Here is a 21,551-nt window from a genome sequence, read left to right as displayed (position 1 = left end):
GGTGGGGCTGGGGTATACGCTTCGAGGATCACTGGTTTGGCTGTGCCTGGTGTTTGGGGGGGTTATCTGGGCAGTGCGAGGGGATGGCCTTATCGCAGGGCTGGCTGCTGTCTCTCCTCACAGTGTTTTTGGCCCTGGGGCTGCTCTCTGTCACTTCTCTGCTCCGTAACAGCCGGAGGCAGGCAGAAACGGGAGCCTCCGTGCCTGGTCCCTGCTGCTTCCGAAGTGAGGGGAACTGGCTCGCAATTACCATGCCTTGGGCTTGGTGGGCCTCAAAGTGTGAGTGATGGCAGCAGCCCCTGTGCTCATGTGGGCTGGGGGATGCCTGTGCTCTTCCACTGTCTCCCATCCCCATGCTCCAGGAGAGCTGCAGTTCCAGGGTGAACAACCTGAAAACGCACATCCCAGATCTGGGATGTCCTGGGAGAGCAGCGATGGATTGGAGCACATCAGGATGGGGTCTCCTGGCCTTGAGTCACCCCAGACTCCACCTCTCCCTCGCTGCCACCCACCCACAGGGACGGAAGGGTTAAGCTGCAGGACCCAGCAGAGCAAGTGCTCTCCGGGACAGCTCACAGCTGCCTAGCCTCTGCCCTTATCCATCTCTCTTATCCTCACTGGCAGGAGCAGGGTGCTTCCCTCTGCCTCCTGATGAGGAGCAGAGCTGGCGGAAGCAGGGATGGGGTCCTTAAAGAGGAATCCCTGTCCCTGGGTCAGGGGGACAGCATCTGGGCAGGGGCATTTTGCCTGTCCTGTGCCAGAGCATCCCTAGCAGCATGGATGCAGGCTTGGATGTGCCGTTTAATTAAATGTGAAGGGCTCCTGTGCTTCAGCCCTTGCTGCAGCCTGAGCGACTTCGGGAAAGAGGCCTTTTATTAAAAGAGAGAGAGGCTCTGCCAGGCAGCCATCAAATGGCACATTTAATTGTCTCAGCTTGTTTAGCTGTCACGCGGGGAGGGACGTGCTCCCATCCAGGTCCCCAGGCTGTGCAGCTGGGGGGATTGCTGGGGCCAGGAGATGCACCTGGGGCACCAAACCCATGGCTTCATCCTTTAGGAGAATGTTTGGTGCTGTGTTTGGTCCCTGGGGAGGAGCTGCAGCCTTTCCCCTGACTGGGCTGGGCTAGAGCTCAGCATTTGGAGAGGAAAACAAAGATCAAGAGGGGGAGGAAATGTGGGCTTTTATCAAAATCTACTTCAAAGTTGTCCGGCTGAAGTGCTCCCCTTTGGTTTAATTTGAAGTGATGTTTCCTTCAGCAACTGCAGCTAAATGGCATCAAATGAAGCTGAAGCAGCCGGAAAGCCTGGAGAGGAAGTGCGTCCTTTGGGAACGGTTGGAGTCAGACCTTCCCTGCGGGTTCAGCCATAAGATAGGGACAGGAGATGGAGCTCCTGCCCTGCCCTGGGGCTCTCTAGAGCAGCTCTGGGGCCAGTTGCTTCCAGCCCCACCGCCTCAGTGTTCTCTGCCCCTATCCCACTGGGGCAACCCCTGGTTTTGAGGGTGATGCAGCTGCAGCTCTACTCTTGTGCATCCCCCATCCCTCAGCCCTGGGGCTTTGGCAACCCCTGCACAAGGCTGAGAGCTAAACCAGATCACAACAAGCTGCAGGCGGCTTGCAGGGGAAGGGGCACAAATCCATCTTCCTGATGGAGCACTCCGGGCTGCCCTGAAACAGAAGAAGCTATTCCCTGTTCCCTGCTCCCATGGCCATGGAATGGCCCCTCTTCAGTGGCATATAAAGGACGAGCAGAACTGTACCCACTTCTCCCAGCCTGGCATCCCTGCTCCACTCTGTCAGGTCACTGCTTCCTCCCCATGCCCCCTCCTCTGCCTCCCCCCAGCTCTGCTCAGCGCTCCTGGCTGCTCTGGGATGGTGCAGGCGGGCGCAGAGTTCACGGAGAGCCGTACCTGTGCTTTGTCTTCATCTGTCACCCCTGCTGACAGTCAGATCCATCTTAAACTGGGAGCGAGAGGGGAAGAGAAGGAAGCAATAATTAACCTCTGTCCGGGCCGCTCCCGAAATGCCGCGCTCTGGTGATGCACGAGGAGACGGCCGTGACACTTTTATTGCTGCTCCAGCATTGTGCAGTGTGTGGAGGAGGTGATGTGGCCAGGCTGGGACACCTGAGGTTTTATTATGGCACTCAGTTGGGGTGTGGAGAGGGGGGATCTGCACAGCTCTTAGGGGGAGATTTGGGGTCCATGTTGATACGGTGATGCGTGACATGTGCTGGGCCTTGTCTGGCACTGCTGGGACTGTCATAGCAGTGGAAGCATTTCCCTGCATACCGATGCCCACTAAGCAGGTGTTGCAGCTTCATCTCTTAGAAAAGTGGAAGCAAATCAGTGCCAGGTGTGTTTGCAGCCAAACCCTGGGTTGTGCCATTCCAAAGGGACTCTTGGCACAGCCAGGGAGGCACCAAGCCCAGGTGGGCTGGCATCCTGGCAAGGGGCAGCAATCTGAACTGCAAACATCCCAGTAAGCCACAGAACAGAGCACAGTCCCTATACTGAAGTAGAGTTCACCTGTATCAGTTGGAGATGGGGGAACTGAAGCATGGAGGGTGGGGATGATGTCTCTGTCTCATACACTTCCCCCTTCTAACTGTAAGAGCATCCACTGGGAACCAGTGTGTGGGCTGAGGAATGTCCAGCACCAGGGAAAACAAGCACCATACTCCCCAGTTCAGCAGGGGTACTTTGCCAGGGGCAGAGGGGGAAGATGCCCCTTACCACCATTACTGACCCAACAGGCTGCAGGCAGGGCCATGCACAAGTGCTGCCAGCTCCCTGCATCAAGCAGTGCAAAGCTTGGCTGCTCCCTGCACAGATGGGGGTTTAATCAGCCCCAATTTAAGCACATGGGTGTTCAGTGCTAATCCAATTTCCCTCCATTCATTAGGATGGTTATTCATCACTCGGGAGTGATGAAAGGCTGAGGGTCCATCCAGGTACTGGGGAGTGGTGCTGTATGATGCCAGTGTGTGGCCAAGCATCCTTCCCATACAGATCACCAGGGATGGGGGTGGTTCCTCAGCCCCTCAGTGGCACCAAGGAGCATACTGGGCTTGCTCTGCTGGGGTCTGGAGCTGGGTTATCCTCAGGGTCACCCAGCAGCTGGCTGGGGTAGGAGCTGATCTACAATGGAATGCACACAGGTGAAGGGTTGTGGGGTTGGGAGAGGGGTGGGAAGACATTTCCATGTCCCAAAGACATGGAAGTTCTACTGCTCACATCCATGGAGACGACTCTTAGCTATAGATCTGTACTGTGCCCACTCTGGCTGAGAGCTGGCATGTAGGGTGCCCTCCTTCTGGACCTGAATACACTTTGGGGCCCTGAGATCACCCCCATTGGCATGGTGTCTCCTTTACCTTCATCCTCACACTTCCCCATTCTCCTTGCCCTCCAGCAAGCATGGATCTCACTGCCAGCTCATGGCACCCTTCACCCCCCCCCTCAGCCCCACTCTATCCAGCACCCTTCTTCCCATACTGTGCCCTGGCCACGTGGAGGTGCACCAGCACCGGCACCCCTCTACCTTCTGAATGGGCTGGTGGTTGTGTTTGACAGGAGCAATCCATCTCCATCAATGTAATGACCATTCCCATTAATCGGCCATAAACTAATAAAGTAAGCACTTTCCCCTCCATCCCCGCCACCCCCCCTAAACTTCATTAAGTCTTTAGCACATTAATATGTCTTACTCAGTGTCTGCTTTGGCCTCTGATGTTGGTTTTCTTTTATTTTTTCTCTCTTTTTCTGTGGGTAGCAGGGGTTTACCTGCTAGTGCTATTCCCTGCAGCCCCAAGGAAGCTCTGACAGCCCAGCCCATCCCCACAGCAGCAGCATGGTGCAGGCAAGTGGGGAAGAAAGGGAAAGAGATGGAGGGGAGGGGTGGTTAAAAGAGGCGGGGATAAAAGATCCCATACTCCTCCAAATTAAATTTGTGATGCCTGGCATCAGATGGGCCCGCAGCCAGAGATTAATTCAACTGATCAAGTTATAAAGAGCGCTGCGGCGGGTAATCAATCTTGGAGCTGTCAGGCAAATAGGCAGCGGTATTAACCTGGCAGGGCTCACACACATGCGCGCACACAGAAACACTTTTAATTCCTTTTGCATGGAGCATTATTTCCCAGTCCCATTGGGTTGGGAAGGGCTGGAGAGAGGGCAGCATTCTCTTGTCCCGCAGCCCAGCAGCGGCCTCATCCAAGAAGAGCATAATTCTTCCCCTTGCCATCCCTAAATGGTAGCGTGTGGCCTTGAAGTTGGAAGCCTTTAGGGTCAGTTTTCTGGTCTCATTCAGTTCAGTACCAGGTAGATGGGGCAGGTCCTAGGCACTTGGGATGTGGAGTCCAAATGACCTCAGATAGACTCAAAGGGTAAAATGATGTTCATTGGAAAGTATGGGGACAGGGTCTGGCTGGGAATGGGCTGCTTGGGAAAATGGATCTGGGGCAGGGGTTGGAGAGTGCTACAGTGATTGGGAGACCTCCAGTGCCCAATAGGATCACTGCCTGGAAATAGTCCCGGTGCTGGTCTCAAGGCTGATTGAGCAGGCAAGGCCCTATTCCTGATGACCTCTCCAACCCCATCCATGTTCAAGGTCTGGGTTTGTGAAACCCTCCAGGCTCTGGGTGCTCCTCTGCATTGAATCCTCCCTCTGCTGCAGGTTCTGGGGGGCTGCAAGCCCACATGGAGTCATTTGGCTCCAAGCTGCGCTGCCTCGTGACTGATTAAATGCCAGAGTTCTGCGGTGGCCCTGGTGTTCTTCCCAGTGTCAAAGCTGCAAGCCATCAGCGTGACACAGGCAGGGCACGTGGTCCAGGCTGCTGGGAACGCCGTGGCCTTTCCTAGGGGCTCAAGTGGGTCCTTGCAAACTGCATAGGATGTTCTGAGAAATGCGTTGGGGTGGGAACCAGCATCCCTGCAAGAGGGATGCTTTGCAAGCCAGGACCCCGGTCAACCATCTCAACATCCTTTCGCTCCCACGGTTTCCCTGAGTGTCCCCTTCAAGGGCTGTCACTCAGCCTGGGCACCCAGCACGGCTACAGCTGGCAGCCAGAAATCCCATCTGTGCCTGGAATGTACAGAGGTGAGACCACTGCTTTTGGAGTTGGGACCCTAAGGGGGTGGACATAGGGGAAGGATCTTTGGGGCCACTCTCACCCAGTGCCAGACACATAGCCAGAGGTCTCCTCCTCTCTGCTGGTCTTCTCCTCTCTGCTCAGAGAACAAGGCCATGACTAGGGGACACCAGTACCCGACCCACCTCCCACTCCCCCCACCTCTGATTGATGTTGCACCATCTTCTCACTGGCAAACACCTGTATCCTTCTCCAGCTATGGGGCTCCAGGTGAGGGGCCGCATACCGCTGCCAACCGCTCCTTCTCAGCTCATGTTAGTGGATATTGGAACTGGTCGGTGCCAAAGTCTTCTCCAATTAATCTTCTCTCTTCCCCTCCTCACTGGACTGAATCCTGGGGAAGACCCATCGATCTCAGCAATGTCCAATGGAGCAGCTGGAGCTTGGCTGGAGCACCTTCTGCAGGTTGCTGGGCACCGGTGCAATGCTGTCTTCATATTTGATGGGATTATTAGCACAGAGGGTGGAGGAGGGGGGAAAGCAAGCACTAATTGATCTGGTAATAAAGTTAATAGAATCTCTTATGAGCTTGTCCATTAAGAATAATGACGGAAGGGTGAGGGAGGGGAGGGGTGTGTGAGGAAACCCCTAGAGACTTGATGGGGGCTACAGCAACCCTTCCACTGACCCCACAGGACTGTGGGATCTTCTTCCAAAAATGTCCCAAGCAAGGTTTGCAGCAGGTTCCATGGACTGCTCAGGGATGTTCAGCTGCACATCATCCCTGTCCCTTGCTCCTGGGCCAAGTGAGGACCAGAGCACCCCCAAGCTGGGTGCTGGACCCCCACTGCTTTGCCATAGGTGATTGGCAGAGGGACCTGCGAGGAGGTCGGTGACATCTTAAAAGCTGCTGCAACACGAGCTGCCGGCTTGGGAACACCCATATGCTCTGCTGGGCCCCCAGGGGGGGATAGCTGGGCCTGGCAGGCTCCAAATATTGATCATGGCTGGGATGCTTATGGAGCCTCTCCCGTGCAGCCGTGGCCAGATGTCACTGCTTAAAGTGGAGAGACAGGACCCCCAGCACTGCCAGAGGAGCAAGTGCTCTGCAGAGTCACCTCAAGTTCCCCCTGTGTCTGTCATTGCCCACGGGTGAGAGATCCACTGGTGGCCATGCAGGCTGGGCACATCATGTGTGAACTGAAGGGTGCAGCCCCTTTTCCCCGGTGAATACATGCTGGCTAATGGGGCTTGGGATGCTGCGTGGTAATCCAGAGCAATGATTTACATTTAATTAGCCAAATGAATACGAAAATAGACTCTGCCCAAGAGCCTACTAATAACTTTCTGTGTTAATGGGTCAGACTCATATCACTCCAATCTGGAAGATCGCAGTGCAGCAGGGGGCGAGTGCCTTCCCCTTTGCTGCAGCTTGTCCCGATCCTGAATGCAGACTTCCTCTGCTGATTTCTGGCTGCTCAGGAACCCATCAGCACCTGTAATTGAATGCAGGAACTGCAGTCTGAAGGAGCAGCACTGCATTAATCACTGCAGCCTGTCGGGGCCAGACTGATAGATCTTCCTACCACATAAAATAACTCATGTTAATCATTGCCTGCAATTTATCCTCTTCTATGTCTTGTACATGAATTATTCAGTGTGATGCCAAAGCAAGGAAAACCATGTGAAAGTCCCGTGGCTGGTGCCAGTGGCCCTGCTACCCCAAACAGAAGGGTAGCATGGAATGCAGTGGGACTGACCTGCCCCATGGGCACCACATGCCATGCACATCCCATCTTGTGGACAGCCCATCCCAAAAATCTCTCATCCCATGGGCGTCCCATCTCATGGACAACCCATCCCATGGACTTTCCATCCCATGAACACCCCATCCCATGAGCAACCCATCTCCTGGGCATCCCATTGCACAAACACTCCTTGTTGTGGTTCCCCCCATTCTGCCCCATGGCTCTGAGTGAATCTGGCATGGGGGCTGCCCATATCTCCCCCCTCCAGGCGGGCATGCTGCAGGTTTGTGACTGAGGTCTTTGCTCTCAGAAGGGTGGCTAGAAATTAATCATTTGGACAACAGCCGCGTGTTGAACTCTCCAGTCATCTCCACCTTGGAGATCTCCACCTGCTTGGACAGGCTCTCCTGCCATCTGTCCTCGGCTGCAGTGCTGTGTCCATCATTGGCGCCACGTTTGTTTTGCTGTGGGTATTTTGCTTTAGCCCCAATTATGCTCAGGCTTACACCAAAACAAACAAGCCGTGGGACGCAGAGGTACCTGCCAGGCTCAGACAGGCTGGTGCCGTGCCTGGCCCCGGGGCTGATAAAGGACCTGCGGGTGTCGCTGCGTTGGAGTCTGGGCTTGCAAAATGTGACACGCTTTCTCCCAACAATTAATCACCAGGGAGCAAGCAGCACCAATTAATGGGTAATTGGCCCCATTTTCAGCCAGGTTTTCTGGGCCCAGCTCCCGATGTGTGCTGTAGGATGAGCATTCCCATTGCAACGCTGGGTCGGGATGGGAGAGAATAGGAGAGAAACCTGATGCTGCAGTGTCCAGGGGGGATCCTGTTGGAAATACCCATCTGACACTGCTTGAGATAAAGCAGGGAGGCTGCTCCACTTGGGCTTATCGGACACATTTCCTCTAGAGAGATCTCCATCAGCTCGGGGAGGAAACTACCGAATTTTTATCTTTTTTTTTTTTTTCGATTTCAGAAGAAAGAAAGCTTTCAGATACTATTGGGGAAAATAGACCTATATCATGCTTGGTCTGTATCTTGTTAGTGAGGAAAGTTTTTAAGTGGAAAATCTGGGTCTGTTTTCTTCCAGTACCAGAAATAGAACATCTTAATATTATTTCTTTTTTCAATGGCTGAGATGAAGTTAAAAACTGATGCCTGGAGAACGAGGTGGAAGGGAAGTTTTAAAGCTGAGAAAGAGCAAGTGATGCTCCTGAAAAGCTGCATTCTTCCTAATTGTCCAATGGAGACAAAGTGAAGCGCTGGCACAGTGTGGGGATTTTCCCCTCTTCTTCAAAGCAGATTTAATGAAATTCCATTCTTTTTTTCAGCAAAAGTCACGCTGGAAGCATTTCCACAGCACTTGCAGAGCCTCTGCACATCTGGGGGGTGTAAAAAGATAAGTGGGCACCAGAGAGGCTTCCCAGTGCACTGCCTCATGGCTGCAGCACTTGAGGCTGCAATGGGCTCAAAGGTTTCCATGGGCACTGGCAAAACATGGGAAGTAAACCCTCTCCCCAGTAATAGTAGTAATAATAATACTAATAACAACAACAATAATAATCATGAATCCCAAAAACAAATGAAGAAGCCTTCCCACAGCTGTGGGCGTTTAATCCTGCCAAATGCTGAGCACCTGGGGCACAGCTCTGTCTCAGCCGTATAACCCTCAGCAGGAGCACAGCCCTCCTTTGGCTGATTTCACCACGGGGATGGTGGCTTTGCAGGGGACATCAGGGCTCAGTGCTGTCCTTCCTTGAAGTATTACTGACCCCAGGGTGCTAGGGCTTTTGGGGAGCTTCTGTTCTCAAAGGTGAGATCAGGTGTGGGAGGTTCTGGGCAGTAATGTATGGATTTGTATGGGATCAAGTCAGAGCCAGGGTTGTCTTGGGCAACACAGGAGCTTAATGTGGCTCCCTCCAGCCCTGAAACTCCCAATCTCCTCACCTCCATGCTGTGCCAAATGTTGTCCCTGGGTAGGGAGTGCTGTGCTGTACCTGCAGCACACGATGTTCATCTCTGCACTTCCTGGAGCAGCAGGCAGAGGACAGGAAGCAGGTTAGCAGACCACTTTGTGTCTGTTATCCCAGTCCCTGAAAGGGCTACAGATGAACTAAGTGAGGGGCTGAGTAAATAAAGGATTGACCTTTCACCCTTGGGGGCCAGAGGGCAGCTCCAAACTAGTGTTAATGTGAAATGGAGAGGCAAACTTTGCAGGCTCTGGAGGAATTTGCCCTGGAAGCATCAAAGGAGGCAAAGGACTTGTGTGTCACGCTGTCTGCACCGACATGGGGTGATGGCCCTGCCACCCATGGCAGTGAGTTCTGGTGAGGATGCTGCAGATGAAGGAGGTCTGAGGGAAAGGTGAAGGGGAATTCAGTTGCTGGAGCTGAGTGTCTCAGGCTGAGCAACCAACATTTGGCCATCAATGAGCCCATGGCTGAGACATATGATAGAGGCAGAAGACCACAAGGGATAGGTGGGTCAATAAGAGGTGGCAGATGGACGTGGCTGCTGGGGGGCTAAAGTGGATAAAGGGCACAGCTTGGAGACTTGGGGATGGGCAGAGTGGAGCTAGGTTTGTTGAGGGTGTTTTCTTCTAATGGGTGAGGACTGGAAACAGCTGAAAACACCCTCATTTCTTGGTCCCAGCTTAGTAGTGCATCAGTGTTCATAGGGGAGCATCAGATGGCAGCAGGTGCTATCCACAAATCCATGGGCACTGCTCTTCCTCTGACACAACTGATGCCGTGGTACTGTTGTGTAAAACTTCCCCACGGAGTGCAAAATCCTCCGTCCCCCAAAGCGCCCTGTTAAGAACTTCCACACCTCATTGAGCTGTTATTAATAGAGGGTTTGTCGAGTGTCACAGTGCAGGCATAAAATACATTAACATTATCACATAATCTTATTTAGCAAATGCTTGTGCTGCTTTGCCCTTGGTAATTGCATTTGGGAGATGTAATATTTATGGAAGGGGAAAAGGAAATGTCTTGGCTCATCTCTTCTGAGCAGTAAAAGTCCTGGGGAAAATAAAGGAGACGAGAGGGATTGGGGGAACCTGGGATGGGGACATCAGAGCTGCAATGTCAGTGTTTGATGGGACTCTGAAGGTGGGAGCTTTGCCCCTGGAACTGAACGGGACATGGATCCAGGCTTTGCTGGGACTTTTCCTCCTGTGTGGGACCCCAGCGCTTCCCTGGAATCCCTGCTTGGACCTGGGGCTGCTCTGCGGTCCCACATGCCCTGCGGCGAATCATTCCCCAAACCGCCCTTGTTTTTAGAGGCACTTCGTGATGGCGATGGCTCGGAACCGAAACCTCCTCATCGCCTCCTGTCTCCCCGATGTGTGCGGGCGCGGTGTGCGTGTCCGCTTGCTGTCGGGCCCGGCTCGGGGCAGCGATACTGGATATCGCAACTAATTACTAGTGGAAAACGCAATTAATACACTTGTAAACAATGCAATTAATCAGTTTAATTTACAAGTGTGGAGAACGTTGTTCGTGCAAACCCACGATGGCGTTTAAACCCCGACAATTCCCCCCGATTGGGTACGGAGTGCGCGGCACGGTCTGGGAGCTGCACACGGAAACTCCATTGTTATCAAACTTTCCGTCATCCCCCCTTTTTTGGTCACAGGTAACCCCACCCCCCCTGCGTTGCAAGGGGCAGAACTCGGCTGTCCACCTGCGGGAGGGTGAAGAGGTGCGGAGCGCGGTGTCCCCCCAGTTTTTGAGGCAATGGAGGCATCCGAGCACGGCTCGTTCCCGTTGCTACAGCCCGAGCGGGGCTAACCGACCTCACCCGCGTCCAGTCCGGCAGCGGTGCCTCCGGCCCTGCTCTCCGAGGACTAATGCAAACAGCAGCAAATTAGGTTTAAGTTTACCTATTGGCTCTGCCATAATTTCTATTTGCTTTTTGTGTGCTAATTAACCTCGGGGAGGGGAAGAAGAAAAAAAAAAAAACCAACAAATAAACAAAAGCGAAGAGGGTTTTGGAGGTTTTACGGTTAAGCCCGTAACAATGTTTGCATTAATTAAGATCGTTATTATTGGATCTTCTTGTTAGTGAAAGCTGCTCTGGTAGCGGAGTTGGGCGTGCCGCTCCCCGTCCGCACGCCCTTTGCAGAGCTGCCCCTGCCCTCGGGGGCTGCTTTTAAACTGGGAGGAGAAAGAGAAGGGAAGAGACAAAAATCTGTTGGCAAAACAGGACTTTGTCTGATCGCGAAAAGGCCCGGGGGCTGGAGAAGGAGCAGACAAAAGCCGCTCCCCCGGCAAACAAACATGCGGGGCAGCTGCCGGCAGCCCCGACAGCACGAAGCCAGCCGCTCGGTCGCGACAGGCCTGTCTGTCGCAGGGGGCAGCGCTTCGGGAGCCCACGCGTGCTCTCTCGTTGAATTCGGAACCGCAATTAGTTGGCACGAGGGGTGTGTAATTAAGCCGGGAGTTATTAACGGGGCAGAGCCCCCGGTGTCCCTCGCTGCCGTCGGTGCCTGCGGGGATGGCGGACAGACGCAGTTCATTAGCGGGGCTGGTGCGGGGCGGGTGGCCGAGGAGAGGGGGCTAATGGGATTTCACGCATTTCTGCACGGTGGGGAGAGGGGCTGCTGCCGCAGGACCAATAACTTCTTGGCAGATGCTCCTCCGGCGTGCGGGAACGTTGAATATTCATGGGCTGCCCCCGGGTGCTTCAGCCCCCACCGACCGAAGTCTCGTCCTCACCGAGGGGACCCAGCCTAGCGGCTTTGTCCCTACCGGGCCGCCGGCCTGTTGCATGCCCTTGTGCCAAGAATAGAGGGCACACAGCAACGGGAGGCACTGGGCAGCACTGGGACCCCTCAGCCCCGACGTGCGGCCCCGAGCTCCCCTCCCCCGTCCCCGCCGCCCTCTGAGCTCCTGGAGGCTCGGTCGTTTGTAACCATAAAGGAGAGGAATATCGTGCGGACGAAGTTTGCGCGGTGCCGCTCCCGCAGCGCCGGGCACTTTATACTCATTATGTGCAGCGGCGCTAAGTCATTACCGTAATAAGGAGTTATGCTGAATACAAGGGGCCACGTTTCCAAAGCCATAAATTACAACTGTCAGTGCATATTCGAGGGATCAACGGAGCTGGGAGTAATTATTTACAGCATGCTTTATAGAGCAATTAAAAATTCCCCAAATGGTGTTAATTGCTTTCAGTGCCCAGGAAGCGCGGCCCGCCCTTCCCGAGCCCGAGGTAAGCCGCTGCCCGCCCGGCCCCGACGGGGCGGGGGCTCCGGGGGCTGTTTTCCGACTGGAAATGCGGGAAACGAGATTCGGAGCTGCGAAACCCGCACGGCTTCGGCTGCTGCGGGGAGACGGAGGGAAGACCCGCCGCTCAGCCTCTGTCGCGACGGATCGCGACGGGCTGAGGCGTGGCGGCTTTCCGAGGGGTTGAATCTCGACCCCACGTGTGACGCATTCGGTAATTGATTTCACAGTGGACGGGGACGGAGAGAAAGAAGTTCGGCGAGTGATGGATGTGAGGAAGGGTGACTAATTGCCCGGGGCCTGGAAAGCACCCCCCCGGGGCAAACGAAATAAACGAATTAAGGAAGGAGAAAGGAAAGGAGACGCTCGGAGGTGCGGGTGCCGGTGTCGAGGTGAGGTCTGCCCACAACCATCGCTCGATCTGCTTTTAGGACATCGGCAAGATACTGCAAGTTCCTGAAAGCGCTGCTCGAAACACAGTCTTTGAAGGAAGAGCAGCGCGTTTGCTGGGACACTGCCAAAGTGCCAGGCGTCCCACTTTTGTCCCCGGTCCCCGCAGGAGGGCTTTGTGTTTCACAGCAGCTGCCGGGCCAGGGGCAGCTCGCAGCACTTCTGGGAGCTCTGGGGGAGAGTGGTGTCTGAGGGGAGCCCTCGAAATTCAGCAAAGCAAAAGGAAATGGGAGCAGAGGGTGGAGGTCAGGCCCCGGTTGGGCTGTCCCTCTCGGCTAGCAGGAGGCAGATGCACCAGATCAATGAGAAAACCTGAGAAAGGGTCCCAGATCTTTGTGGAGAGGGGAGAGAGGGAGTCTTGTCTCCACTGCCATCTCCTAAAAGGGCTTTTCCCAGTCCCTAAACGTGAGCTGGAGCAGGGCTGAGCCGCTGCTTTGGGAATGAGCCTGTCCCTGCAGCTGCTTGAGGATGGATGAGTGGGAACAAAAGTTTCAAGGCTGCCAGGAACGTGTAATGCTGAGCTGGCTGTCCTGGGACACCTCTACCACCAGGATGTCAATTTCTAGGGGCTCTGAATGTACCACAAAGTGAGTGCCGATCCTCATAAGCTCTCCTGTATGGATGTGAACCTGAAAGCACCAAGACCGACCCTGATTTATCCAGGTGTGGGAACCTGTGGCACTGCATGTAAGCCCCTTTTAATCCGAGTTAGAGAGTTGAATGCAGAAACGAGCTGTTCTATGGCACTCTTCGAGCCCTGGCCACTTACAGCCCATGGGGAAATGGAGGACAGGAGCAGTTTCAGCTGGAGAATCTGAACCAGGTGTTGTCCAGGGGCTGAGACAAGCAGTGCCCTAACTCCCAGTGCTAGGAGTTGCTGCATGGCTTCCCCAAGACTGCAGGTGAGGTCTGTAGCTCGTGCAGGAATAAAATCCTGGGGTTGTGCATCATTCCCAAACCCATCAGCATGCAGAGGTCTCAAAAGCCCAGTTGTCCCGTGTGCCCCACATGTAAAGGGGCTGGAGAAGAGGCTCAGGCTTGTCCCCGAAGAAGGATGAAGGCAGCTGCAGCCTCAGGGGATAGGAAAGCCCCTGTCTGGGCGCAGCCCCCTGGACCCTCTGGCCCCGGCCCTCGTTCCCTCCCTCCCTTCCTAGCTCCTCCTAACCACAAGGACTTTGGTTGATGGAGCTGGCGCCAGCGAGTTCCCTGAAGAGTTCAGAAGTCAAGAACTGAGGCAGGTATGGGGAGGGGGGAAACCTGACCCCGGCAGGCAGGGGGGGAAGCGGCCAACTGGGCACTGGGCCGGGCATGGGGCTGCTAGAAGCTGCTGCCCACTGTGCACCCATGGTACCCCCTCAGTGTCCCTGCAGTGTCCTTGCTGTGGGGCTGTGGTGATGGAAGGGCCCCCAGTGAGGGTTTTGGGGTGCCACAGCATCCTGATCCTGGGATGTATGGGTGGACAGGCACACAAGAATGCAGCTGTGCTAGTGATTGTGGAGGTATTGTGGGGTAGCATGATGAATAAAATACTTCTCTCTCCACTGGCAAGTGCAGGAGGTGGTGGTGGCATAAAATCACAACAGAGGCAGGGACAAAGCAGGAGACAACCAGGAGCAACATACACCTGTTCTGCCCTCACCCTGGGGGAAGCAGCTGGGGCCAGTTTGTGCCACGGTCAATGAAGCCCCACAGCAAAACCTCACAGCAGTTTCCTGGGTGGGAGGTAGGCCTGGGCCCCCACGACCTCCTCCTGTGCTCCCCCATCCAAGGGCAACACCCTACAGGTCTGGACATCTGTGGGGACACTCCACCTGTGCCTCCACTCAGGGGTCTGGAAAATAGGGGTACCTCCTCTCGCTCAGCTTTTGAGAGGTGCTGAGATTTGAAATTGTGAAAACCTATCCTGGAGAAAGGGGAGAGACAGAGGTCCACCAGAACTATTGCTGCTCCTGTTTCCTCACCTGGGACAAAAAAAAACCCCTCCTACCCCACACTGGGTCCCATTGGTGCTCTGGAACTGGGAAACACTGTCTTCAGAATCTCCTTTGCCCACTGCAACATCTCTACACTGCCCTGCTCACAGCAGTGCTGCCTTTATAGGTCCGAGCTGGGTGGTGAATTTTTTTCTTTTTTCTTTAAGGGGGGGGGGGAGCCAGGGAAGAAGAAACTCCTTTTCTCTCGTGCTCCTTTCCGCTGTCATTCACTCGGCTCCTTTCAGCATGCAGCCAATGGAGAGTGAGGGCCTGGGAGCAGCAGGCCTTGGGTAGCGTGATTGATGGGCAAACAGGACGGAGGGGCTCTTGCACTCACACTCCGCCGCTCTCCGCTCCGAGACGCGGGGCTTCGGCTCCACATTGCCGGCGAGGGCTTCTGGTCCTCGCGTGTCGGTGCATGGGTGCCTCGGGTGTGGGGGTGTGAGGTGCTATTGGGGTCCGAGGGTCTCGGGATCTGGGCTGCGTCTGCTGTGTGCGCCCCGGCGATGCGTGGCTCTGAGAGTGGGGCTGGCGTGGAGCGGTCGCGTGTGGCTCTGTCGTGGTGTCCCGGGGTGCGCAGCTGTGGCGCGATGGGTCTGAGTGCGTAGTGCCTGCTCGCGTCTGGCTCCTACGTTCTGCTGCCGTATTTTGGGGTCCTTGCGGCTGTGCCGGGGTCCTGCAGTGGGGCCCCGGGGCTCGGTACACGGCTCCGTTGCCGCAGCGGGGACGGACGGCGGCGGCATGGAGCACCTCGGGGCTCACCACCTGCACCAAGGCCAAGCCGAGCCCATCAGCTTCGGCATCGACCAGATCCTCAACACGTCGGAGCCGGGCAGCTGCATGGTGTCCCACCCGCGGCTGCAGGACTCGGCGGAGTACGGCCTGGGTTGCATCGTGGGCAGTGCCTACAACACGGTCACCGGCGGCTACGGGGCGAGCGGCGGCGGGGCCGGAGCCTACGGCGGTACTTCGTGCAGCATGGGAGCCTTACCCGGCTCCTACAACGTGAACATGGCGGTGAGCATGAACGGCAACACACTGAGCTCGGCCGGGGGGGTGATCCGCGTCCCGGCCCACCGCCCTGTAGCTGGCAGCGTGCACCAGCCCCTCTCTGCCGCCGTGCCGCCGGTGAACGGCGTGAACAGTCTGACGGGGCTCACCTTCCCCTGGATGGAGAGCAACAGGCGGTACACAAAGGACAGATTCACAGGTGAGTCGGAACCCTTTCCCCGCTCCCCTCCTCGCTGGGGCAAGCAGGAGCCGGCGCCGGGCCGCGCCGGGCCGTCGGGGCTGGCACAGGCCGGGAACACGGAGGGGTGGGAATGAGGGAGCAATTCGGCTCCCCGACGGTTTCCTGTAGTTATTATTATTCCTGGGGAAGGGCGAAGAACTCCTAAAGCCCCCGCGAGCCGTGCAAGCACCCACCCGAAGTTGCCTCGTCAATCGGGGTGCCGTCAGAAGCCCCGGCGGGGTACGGGGGAACGCGGCGGTCCCGCTCCGTGCGGTCGCTTCGGTCCCCGCCGCGCTCAGCCCTTCCCCGACCAACGGGGACTTTAAACAGCCCCGAGCGGGGTTGAAGCCGCTCCCCGGAGCCGCCGCCTTTTCCAGGTGTAGCCGTGCTCGTTTATTATTTTCGTGGGTTTTTTTTGTTTGTTTTGTTTTTTGTCCCCTAACAAAGCAAAAAATCCGACAACGAAAATAAGGGGGGAAAAACGGAACAACCGAACAAACAAAGAAACCAACAACGAATTCGTAACTGGGAAAATTTTCTCGGCCGCGGCATCGGGGCCGCTTTTGTCCAAGTTCCCGTTTCGTTTTGGTCCGCTCGCATTTGGCCCCGTCCCGGCGGCCCCGACTCTGCCCGCAAACGCCGCGGGTTTTATCCAGTTATTACTATTATTTTGTAATTATTTCTTTTCGTGGAGAAAAACGAAACGAAACAAAAACTAAAAGCGAGTCCCGTTCTCAAAGCGGGAAGTTATTTTTCGGGTAAACTATCGGGCCAAAGCCGGTTACCGCAACGCCGAACCGAAATTGTCCCGGGGCGAGGAGCACAGGGCCGGGCCCGCTGCAGCGCTCCCGGGTCGGAGCGGTGGGACAGGAGCCGGACTGCAGGCGGGCACACCCTGTCCCCAAACTCCCACTCTACGCTGCTTCACCGCCGCTTTTTCGTCTCTTTCCCAAAGCGCCGTGCTGCCCCCCGCCCCAACCCCGCCATTGTTTGTTGAGGTTTTTTTTGTTTTTTTCCTTTTTCTTTCTCTCGTTTTTTTTTTCTTTCTTTCTTTTTTTTTTCTTTCTTTTTTTTTTTTTTTCTTTTTTCTTTTCCCGGACATTAGAGCTGGAAAAAAACGGGTCAAAGCCGGGCGAGGAGCTGCCCGCCCCACCGGGCCCACAGCTCAGCGGCCGCCCCGGGCTCTCCCCTCCCTCCCCCCCCATATGGCCGCTGAAATCAGAGTTCGGTGCCCAGCTGCATTCCTCTGCCCGTGCCCAACTCTGCCCCGTGGATCCACAGTGGGGGGGGTCCCCAGCCCAGCGCCCGGGAGCCGGAGCCCTTGTGCTGATGTGTCACTGCTTGCTTCTTTGCCTCTCATCCCCCCTTCCATGTCCCCCCCAGTGGCCCTCTCACCCTTCACTGTAACACGCCGTATAGGTCACCCCTACCAGAACCGCACACCCCCCAAGAAGAAGAAGCCGCGCACGTCCTTCACCCGCCTGCAGATCTGTGAGCTGGAGAAGCGTTTCCACCGTCAGAAGTACCTGGCCTCGGCTGAGCGTGCAGCCCTGGCCAAGGCCCTCAAGATGACGGACGCTCAGGTGAAGACCTGGTTCCAGAACCGGCGCACCAAGTGGAGGTGAGGGGCTGGAGGCCACGGTGCGGGGCCGGTACTGCGCTGGGGGATGTGGTGGTGGGAGCACTATGGGGTCTGCGTGTGTATGTACGTGTGGAGGTGCCTTGGTGTATGCACATGGATGGTGCATAGTGTGCACGCACAGCTGTGTGTGTGTGCCAGCAGGGCACGTGTGCATGGCTGCACGGTGTGTGATTGTGTGTAGGCCGTGGATGTGTGGATGTGCATAGTGTGTGCATGTGTGACTTCGCACGCAGTTGTGTGTGTGTGTGTGCGTTCAGTGTGAGTACAGGGAGTGAGTATGGACGGATGCATGTGCATGTGAGCAAGAGCACGGATGACAGGCACACTGTGCTTGTGTTCTTGGGATGCAGCATGCAGGACCCCCAAGTTGGCAGGGAGCTCTGGGGGGACCTGTCATGGAGTGATGGCTGCAGCTGCACATCTCCAGTGCTGCATGAGCAGCGTGGGACCCTCCGGGATCCATTTGTACTGGGGGCCTGGGCTGGGACCTGAACCCGGTGCTATTGGGATATGGAGCCCTGCATATGCTCAGATTTTGCTCCCCGCAGGGCTTAGTGCTCCTCCTTGCAGAAATGCATTTTTTCCTCCTGGATGTGCCAGTACATGCTGGCAGGAGAGGAGGAGGTTGGGTTCTCATGGAGCAATCAGGCTCTGCCCGATGCTGCAGCTTCCCGAGGTACCCCTGTAGAGGAAATCAGCTTTAGCAACAGGCTGCAAAGCTGGGTGAAAGGCAGCTGGGTGCTGGGGAGCTGTGTGTTGGGTGCAGAAAGGAGGTATCTTTTGCTTTTCCCTGCCTGAATGGGTGCACACTGCCAAAGCAAAGGGTTCCAGGCAGGAAAATGGGGCCTTCCCTCCACCCCCTCCTCCCCCCACTTTCTCAGATGGATACTCCATGCTCAAAGGACTGAATCCCTCCCTAGGAAGACCAAGCTGATCCTGAGTATTTTGCAAGTTAAAGCTTCGCTCCTGATTGTTTCTACATTTTCTCCAGTGTGGGGGATACAGTCTTCCCTAGGAGCTGTGTGGGTTTGGATGAGCACCGCAGGATAGAGAGCTTGAAACCAAGGGGTTAATCCCCCAGAGGGTGTCCACTCCTAAAGAGTCCATGGAGAAGCAGCTCCTCCAGCACAGGGAATCTGTGGGCTGGGGGAGTTTCTGCTGGCTAAGAATGAGGTCCTGGAGGAGGAGGAACAGCCCTGCACAACAGGGTCAGCTGTCTTCGAACCTGGTTTCCTAAGGAAGTGAGGCAAATGTGGCTTGGCTGGCTCCACTTGCGTCTGTCAATACTCCTTGCGTCTGTTGGCTAAGTTCAATCCCCTTTGGCAGGGGAGCAGAGGATACAAACCTATTCATACACTTGACAAAGAAAAATAGCTGGGTGAAGAAAAAGGAATGACTGGTTTTGTCAGAGGGAAAGGCTGCAGCCTGACCTCAGCCATGGTATTAGACATGGGAGAATCCACACAGACCTGAGTTTAAATAAATACAGGCTGGGGGAGAGCTGTGCCTGCATCTGGAGCCCCTTCCCCACATGTATCCAGGGGATTGAGGTGGCTGAGTCGTCCCCTCCCCATATTTGGATGCTTGCTTGAGGCATGGACGTGAGGTTCGGTTCCTTCCTCTGACCGAATAGATCTGAACCTGCAAACCCCAGCCTGCAGCAGGTGAGCACACAGCCAGGTGCTGGTGGTATCATGCTCCTGCTGTCCTGCTGTGGGGCTCCCTGTTCCCACCCCGGGAGCACCCCCTCCGTGCAGGCAGTCATTAAAAATTCATTGCAGTGCAGAATGAGCGGCGTGAGCCCCCATCTTCGGGATGTGTGACACAGGGAGATGCTGACACTGTGATTAGGACAGGGACTGAGCCCTGAGCCGTGCACTCCCCATGCACACCTGACAGCCTCGTGCCCCGTGTCCCCAGCCCTGTTCCAGGTGTCACCGCCACACTCAGAGCTGCCACCTCCGATCCCTATGGAGGAAGAAGACAAGATGACTTGTGTTCCCTGCGAGTTGCCAAATTAAAAAGCTGTCATTACCCCTGTCTGTAAGCAAGGGAGAGGTGCCAGGGATGCTCCCTGGTGGGAGCTGGGACACTGCAGGCTGTAGACATTGAGGCAGGGATGTGGGATTTTCCTTGTGGACTGAAGCACATTGAGGCCATTCTTCTCCTTTCCCTTTCTCCCAGATACTCCAGGGCTTGCACCTGCAGGGGACCTCCACAGCCGCCGCCCCCCCCCCCCGCCTCTGGTCCACCCCCTGGTGGGCTCAGCTCTGCCTCTGTCATTCCAGACAGATGTGTCTGACCTGTTCTTAAAACCTTCCTCCTCTGCCCTGCCCAGTCGGTGTGTTCTGGCATTTGATGTTTCTCAGTTCTCAGTGTGTTTCTAGTATTTATGCTATGTTTTGCTGCTTGCAAGGTGTGATTTTTGTCCTGCCTACTGTGAGCATCTCTTTCCTTCCATCTCAGCACTGCAGCCCAGGGGAAGAGATGGCAGATCTGAGCGCAGGAAAAGGTGGGATGCTGCCCATCTCCCTCACTGCTAGGGTGCCACAATTCCCTCTGGGTCATCCCCTTGGTCCCTGCTGCTGCATTGCAGGGAATTACACTTTGCAGCCCCCCTCTTTGCTCCTTTGGGTGCTTTGATTTCTGTGTGGATTTCTCCCAGGGCCACAAACAAAGCGTAGCTTTTCACCTTTCCACTTGAGGGAGAAATTTTTCTTGGGAAAAAGAAGATATCCACAGGTTCCACTGCATGGGTCTGCGGACCTTTTCCTCCCCATTCCCACCCCACAACCTGCTGATGGCTGTCTTTTTTCTAGGAGGCAGACGGCGGAGGAGCGGGAGGCAGAGCGGCAGCAAGCGAACCGCATCCTCATGCAGCTGCAGCAGGAGGCCTTCCAAAAAACCATCAACCAGCCCATCCAGGCCGACCCCATCTGTGTGCACAACTCCTCCCTCTTCGCCCTGCAGAACCTTCAGCCCTGGTCTGATGACTCCACCAAGATCACTAGCGTCACCACCGTCGCCTCCGCCTGCGAATAAGGGCTGGCACCTGCGGGTGTCCCCTTTGTCACCGGCAACACTTGCGTCCCATGGAGCATCCCTCTACGAGGACCGACGGGAAAGAGAAATTCGCCCCCCAACGTCTCCACGCCCGCAGGGCTGCGGAGCGGCAGCGGCTCGCCTCCCCCCAGTCCTTTTGTTTTTCTAAAAGTCTCTGGTGCCGGCTTCAAACTTCCTGACACGCTGCCAGACAAAGCCGAGTCCTGACAGATGTGGCCGCGGGCGAGTGCCCGGCTGGGGGAACTTCCTCTGGGTTCTGTAGGGCTCGGGGCACCCCGTAGGTCCGAATGTATATAGGATGTGCATCTATAGGTACGCACTTTGGACTGATTGGAACAGAAAAGACACGGCTCCCTGGGAAATCTGTGCAGCCAGGCACTGTGCTGGGCCCTTGGCGCTGGAGAAGTTTGGGGATTCAACAAACGGAGAAAGCCACTCGTCTCTTCACCACCCAATTTCTGCAGGCGACAGTGGCGAGCCCTTCGGATCTCACCCGGCTGCTTCTCCTCCCCCCCTTTTTCATTAATTTTTTTTTTCCTGCGAGGTAGGGGGGGAAGAAGCGAAGGAACAGACAGCCTCCTGAGGACGGTAAATGTGATATCTCAATTGTACGAAGAGCCCAAACTGTCCCCATCTCCACGGCCCGTGCTTTAATAACGAGGGGAGCCCTGCGGCGCCGGGCAGCGGTGGTGCCGCTCTGTTCCGTGGGTGATTTCCATATCATTTGCAAAGCTCTGCCCGACGGTTTGTTTTCCCCGTGTCCCTTTATGAGGCGGTTTGCGAGGGCGAAAATCGATTTCACTTCCGACTTTGTTGTTTCTTTAATTGTTCTGAGGGAATGAGATACAATTAAGCAAAGCACTTCCTATAGCAAACGCCGGGAATATATAGATATTACATATACAGTATATATTTTTCAGTTACTTATAATCTAAAACAGCACTGCCAATTTAAACAGCTAGTTCAGGCAAGCAATCAGAAAACCTATTTTCAGTGAGATTTTTTTTAAGGCTTTTTTTTTTTTAAGTTATGCACTTATAAGGTGTTTCCTGTGTATTCATTTTTATAAAGTGCTTGTGTAATTTATGTGGAAATGGAAAAAATAAAAAAATAAAAAAA

At 55.4% G+C, this 21,551-nt stretch overlaps 1 protein-coding gene across 2 annotated transcripts; it reads left to right on the top strand.

The window, feature by feature from the left end:
* Positions 1-14,727: 14,727 nt before the first annotated feature.
* On the top strand, positions 14,728-21,105 carry TLX1 (T cell leukemia homeobox 1). Of its 2 annotated transcripts, none has more exons than XM_065746001.1 (3): positions 14,728-15,706; positions 17,147-17,348; positions 20,189-21,105. In XM_065746001.1, exons 1-3 carry the CDS (start codon positions 15,238-15,240, stop codon positions 20,409-20,411), a joined length of 894 nt encoding a protein of 297 aa, XP_065602073.1. In that variant the 5' UTR covers positions 14,728-15,237; the 3' UTR covers positions 20,412-21,105. The 2 variants fall into 2 exon arrangements, with proteins under 2 accessions (XP_065602073.1, XP_065602072.1); XM_065746000.1 differs by having other exon boundaries at positions 17,111-17,348.
* Positions 21,106-21,551: the final 446 nt, after the last annotated feature.

Source organism: Cyrtonyx montezumae, unplaced genomic scaffold, assembly GCF_038088225.1.
Source record: "Cyrtonyx montezumae isolate F1298 unplaced genomic scaffold, pur_monq_1.0 scaffold_4, whole genome shotgun sequence".
NCBI lineage: Eukaryota > Metazoa > Chordata > Aves > Galliformes > Odontophoridae > Cyrtonyx > Cyrtonyx montezumae.
Note: the sequence above shows the minus strand (reverse complement) of the source record. Positions and strands in the feature narration are given on the sequence as shown.

Excerpts from the sequence above, each read along its gene's own strand:
- TLX1 (XM_065746000.1), top strand. The coding sequence starts at position 15,238 with ATGGAGCACCTCGGGGCTCACCACCTGCACCAAGGCCAAGCCGAGCCC. Across the intron at positions 15,707-17,110 it reads CACAAAGGACAGATTCACAG|TGGCCCTCTCACCCTTCACT; the intron begins GTGAGTCGGAAC and ends TGTCCCCCCCAG. Across the intron at positions 17,349-20,188 it reads AACCGGCGCACCAAGTGGAG|GAGGCAGACGGCGGAGGAGC; the intron begins GTGAGGGGCTGG and ends TCTTTTTTCTAG.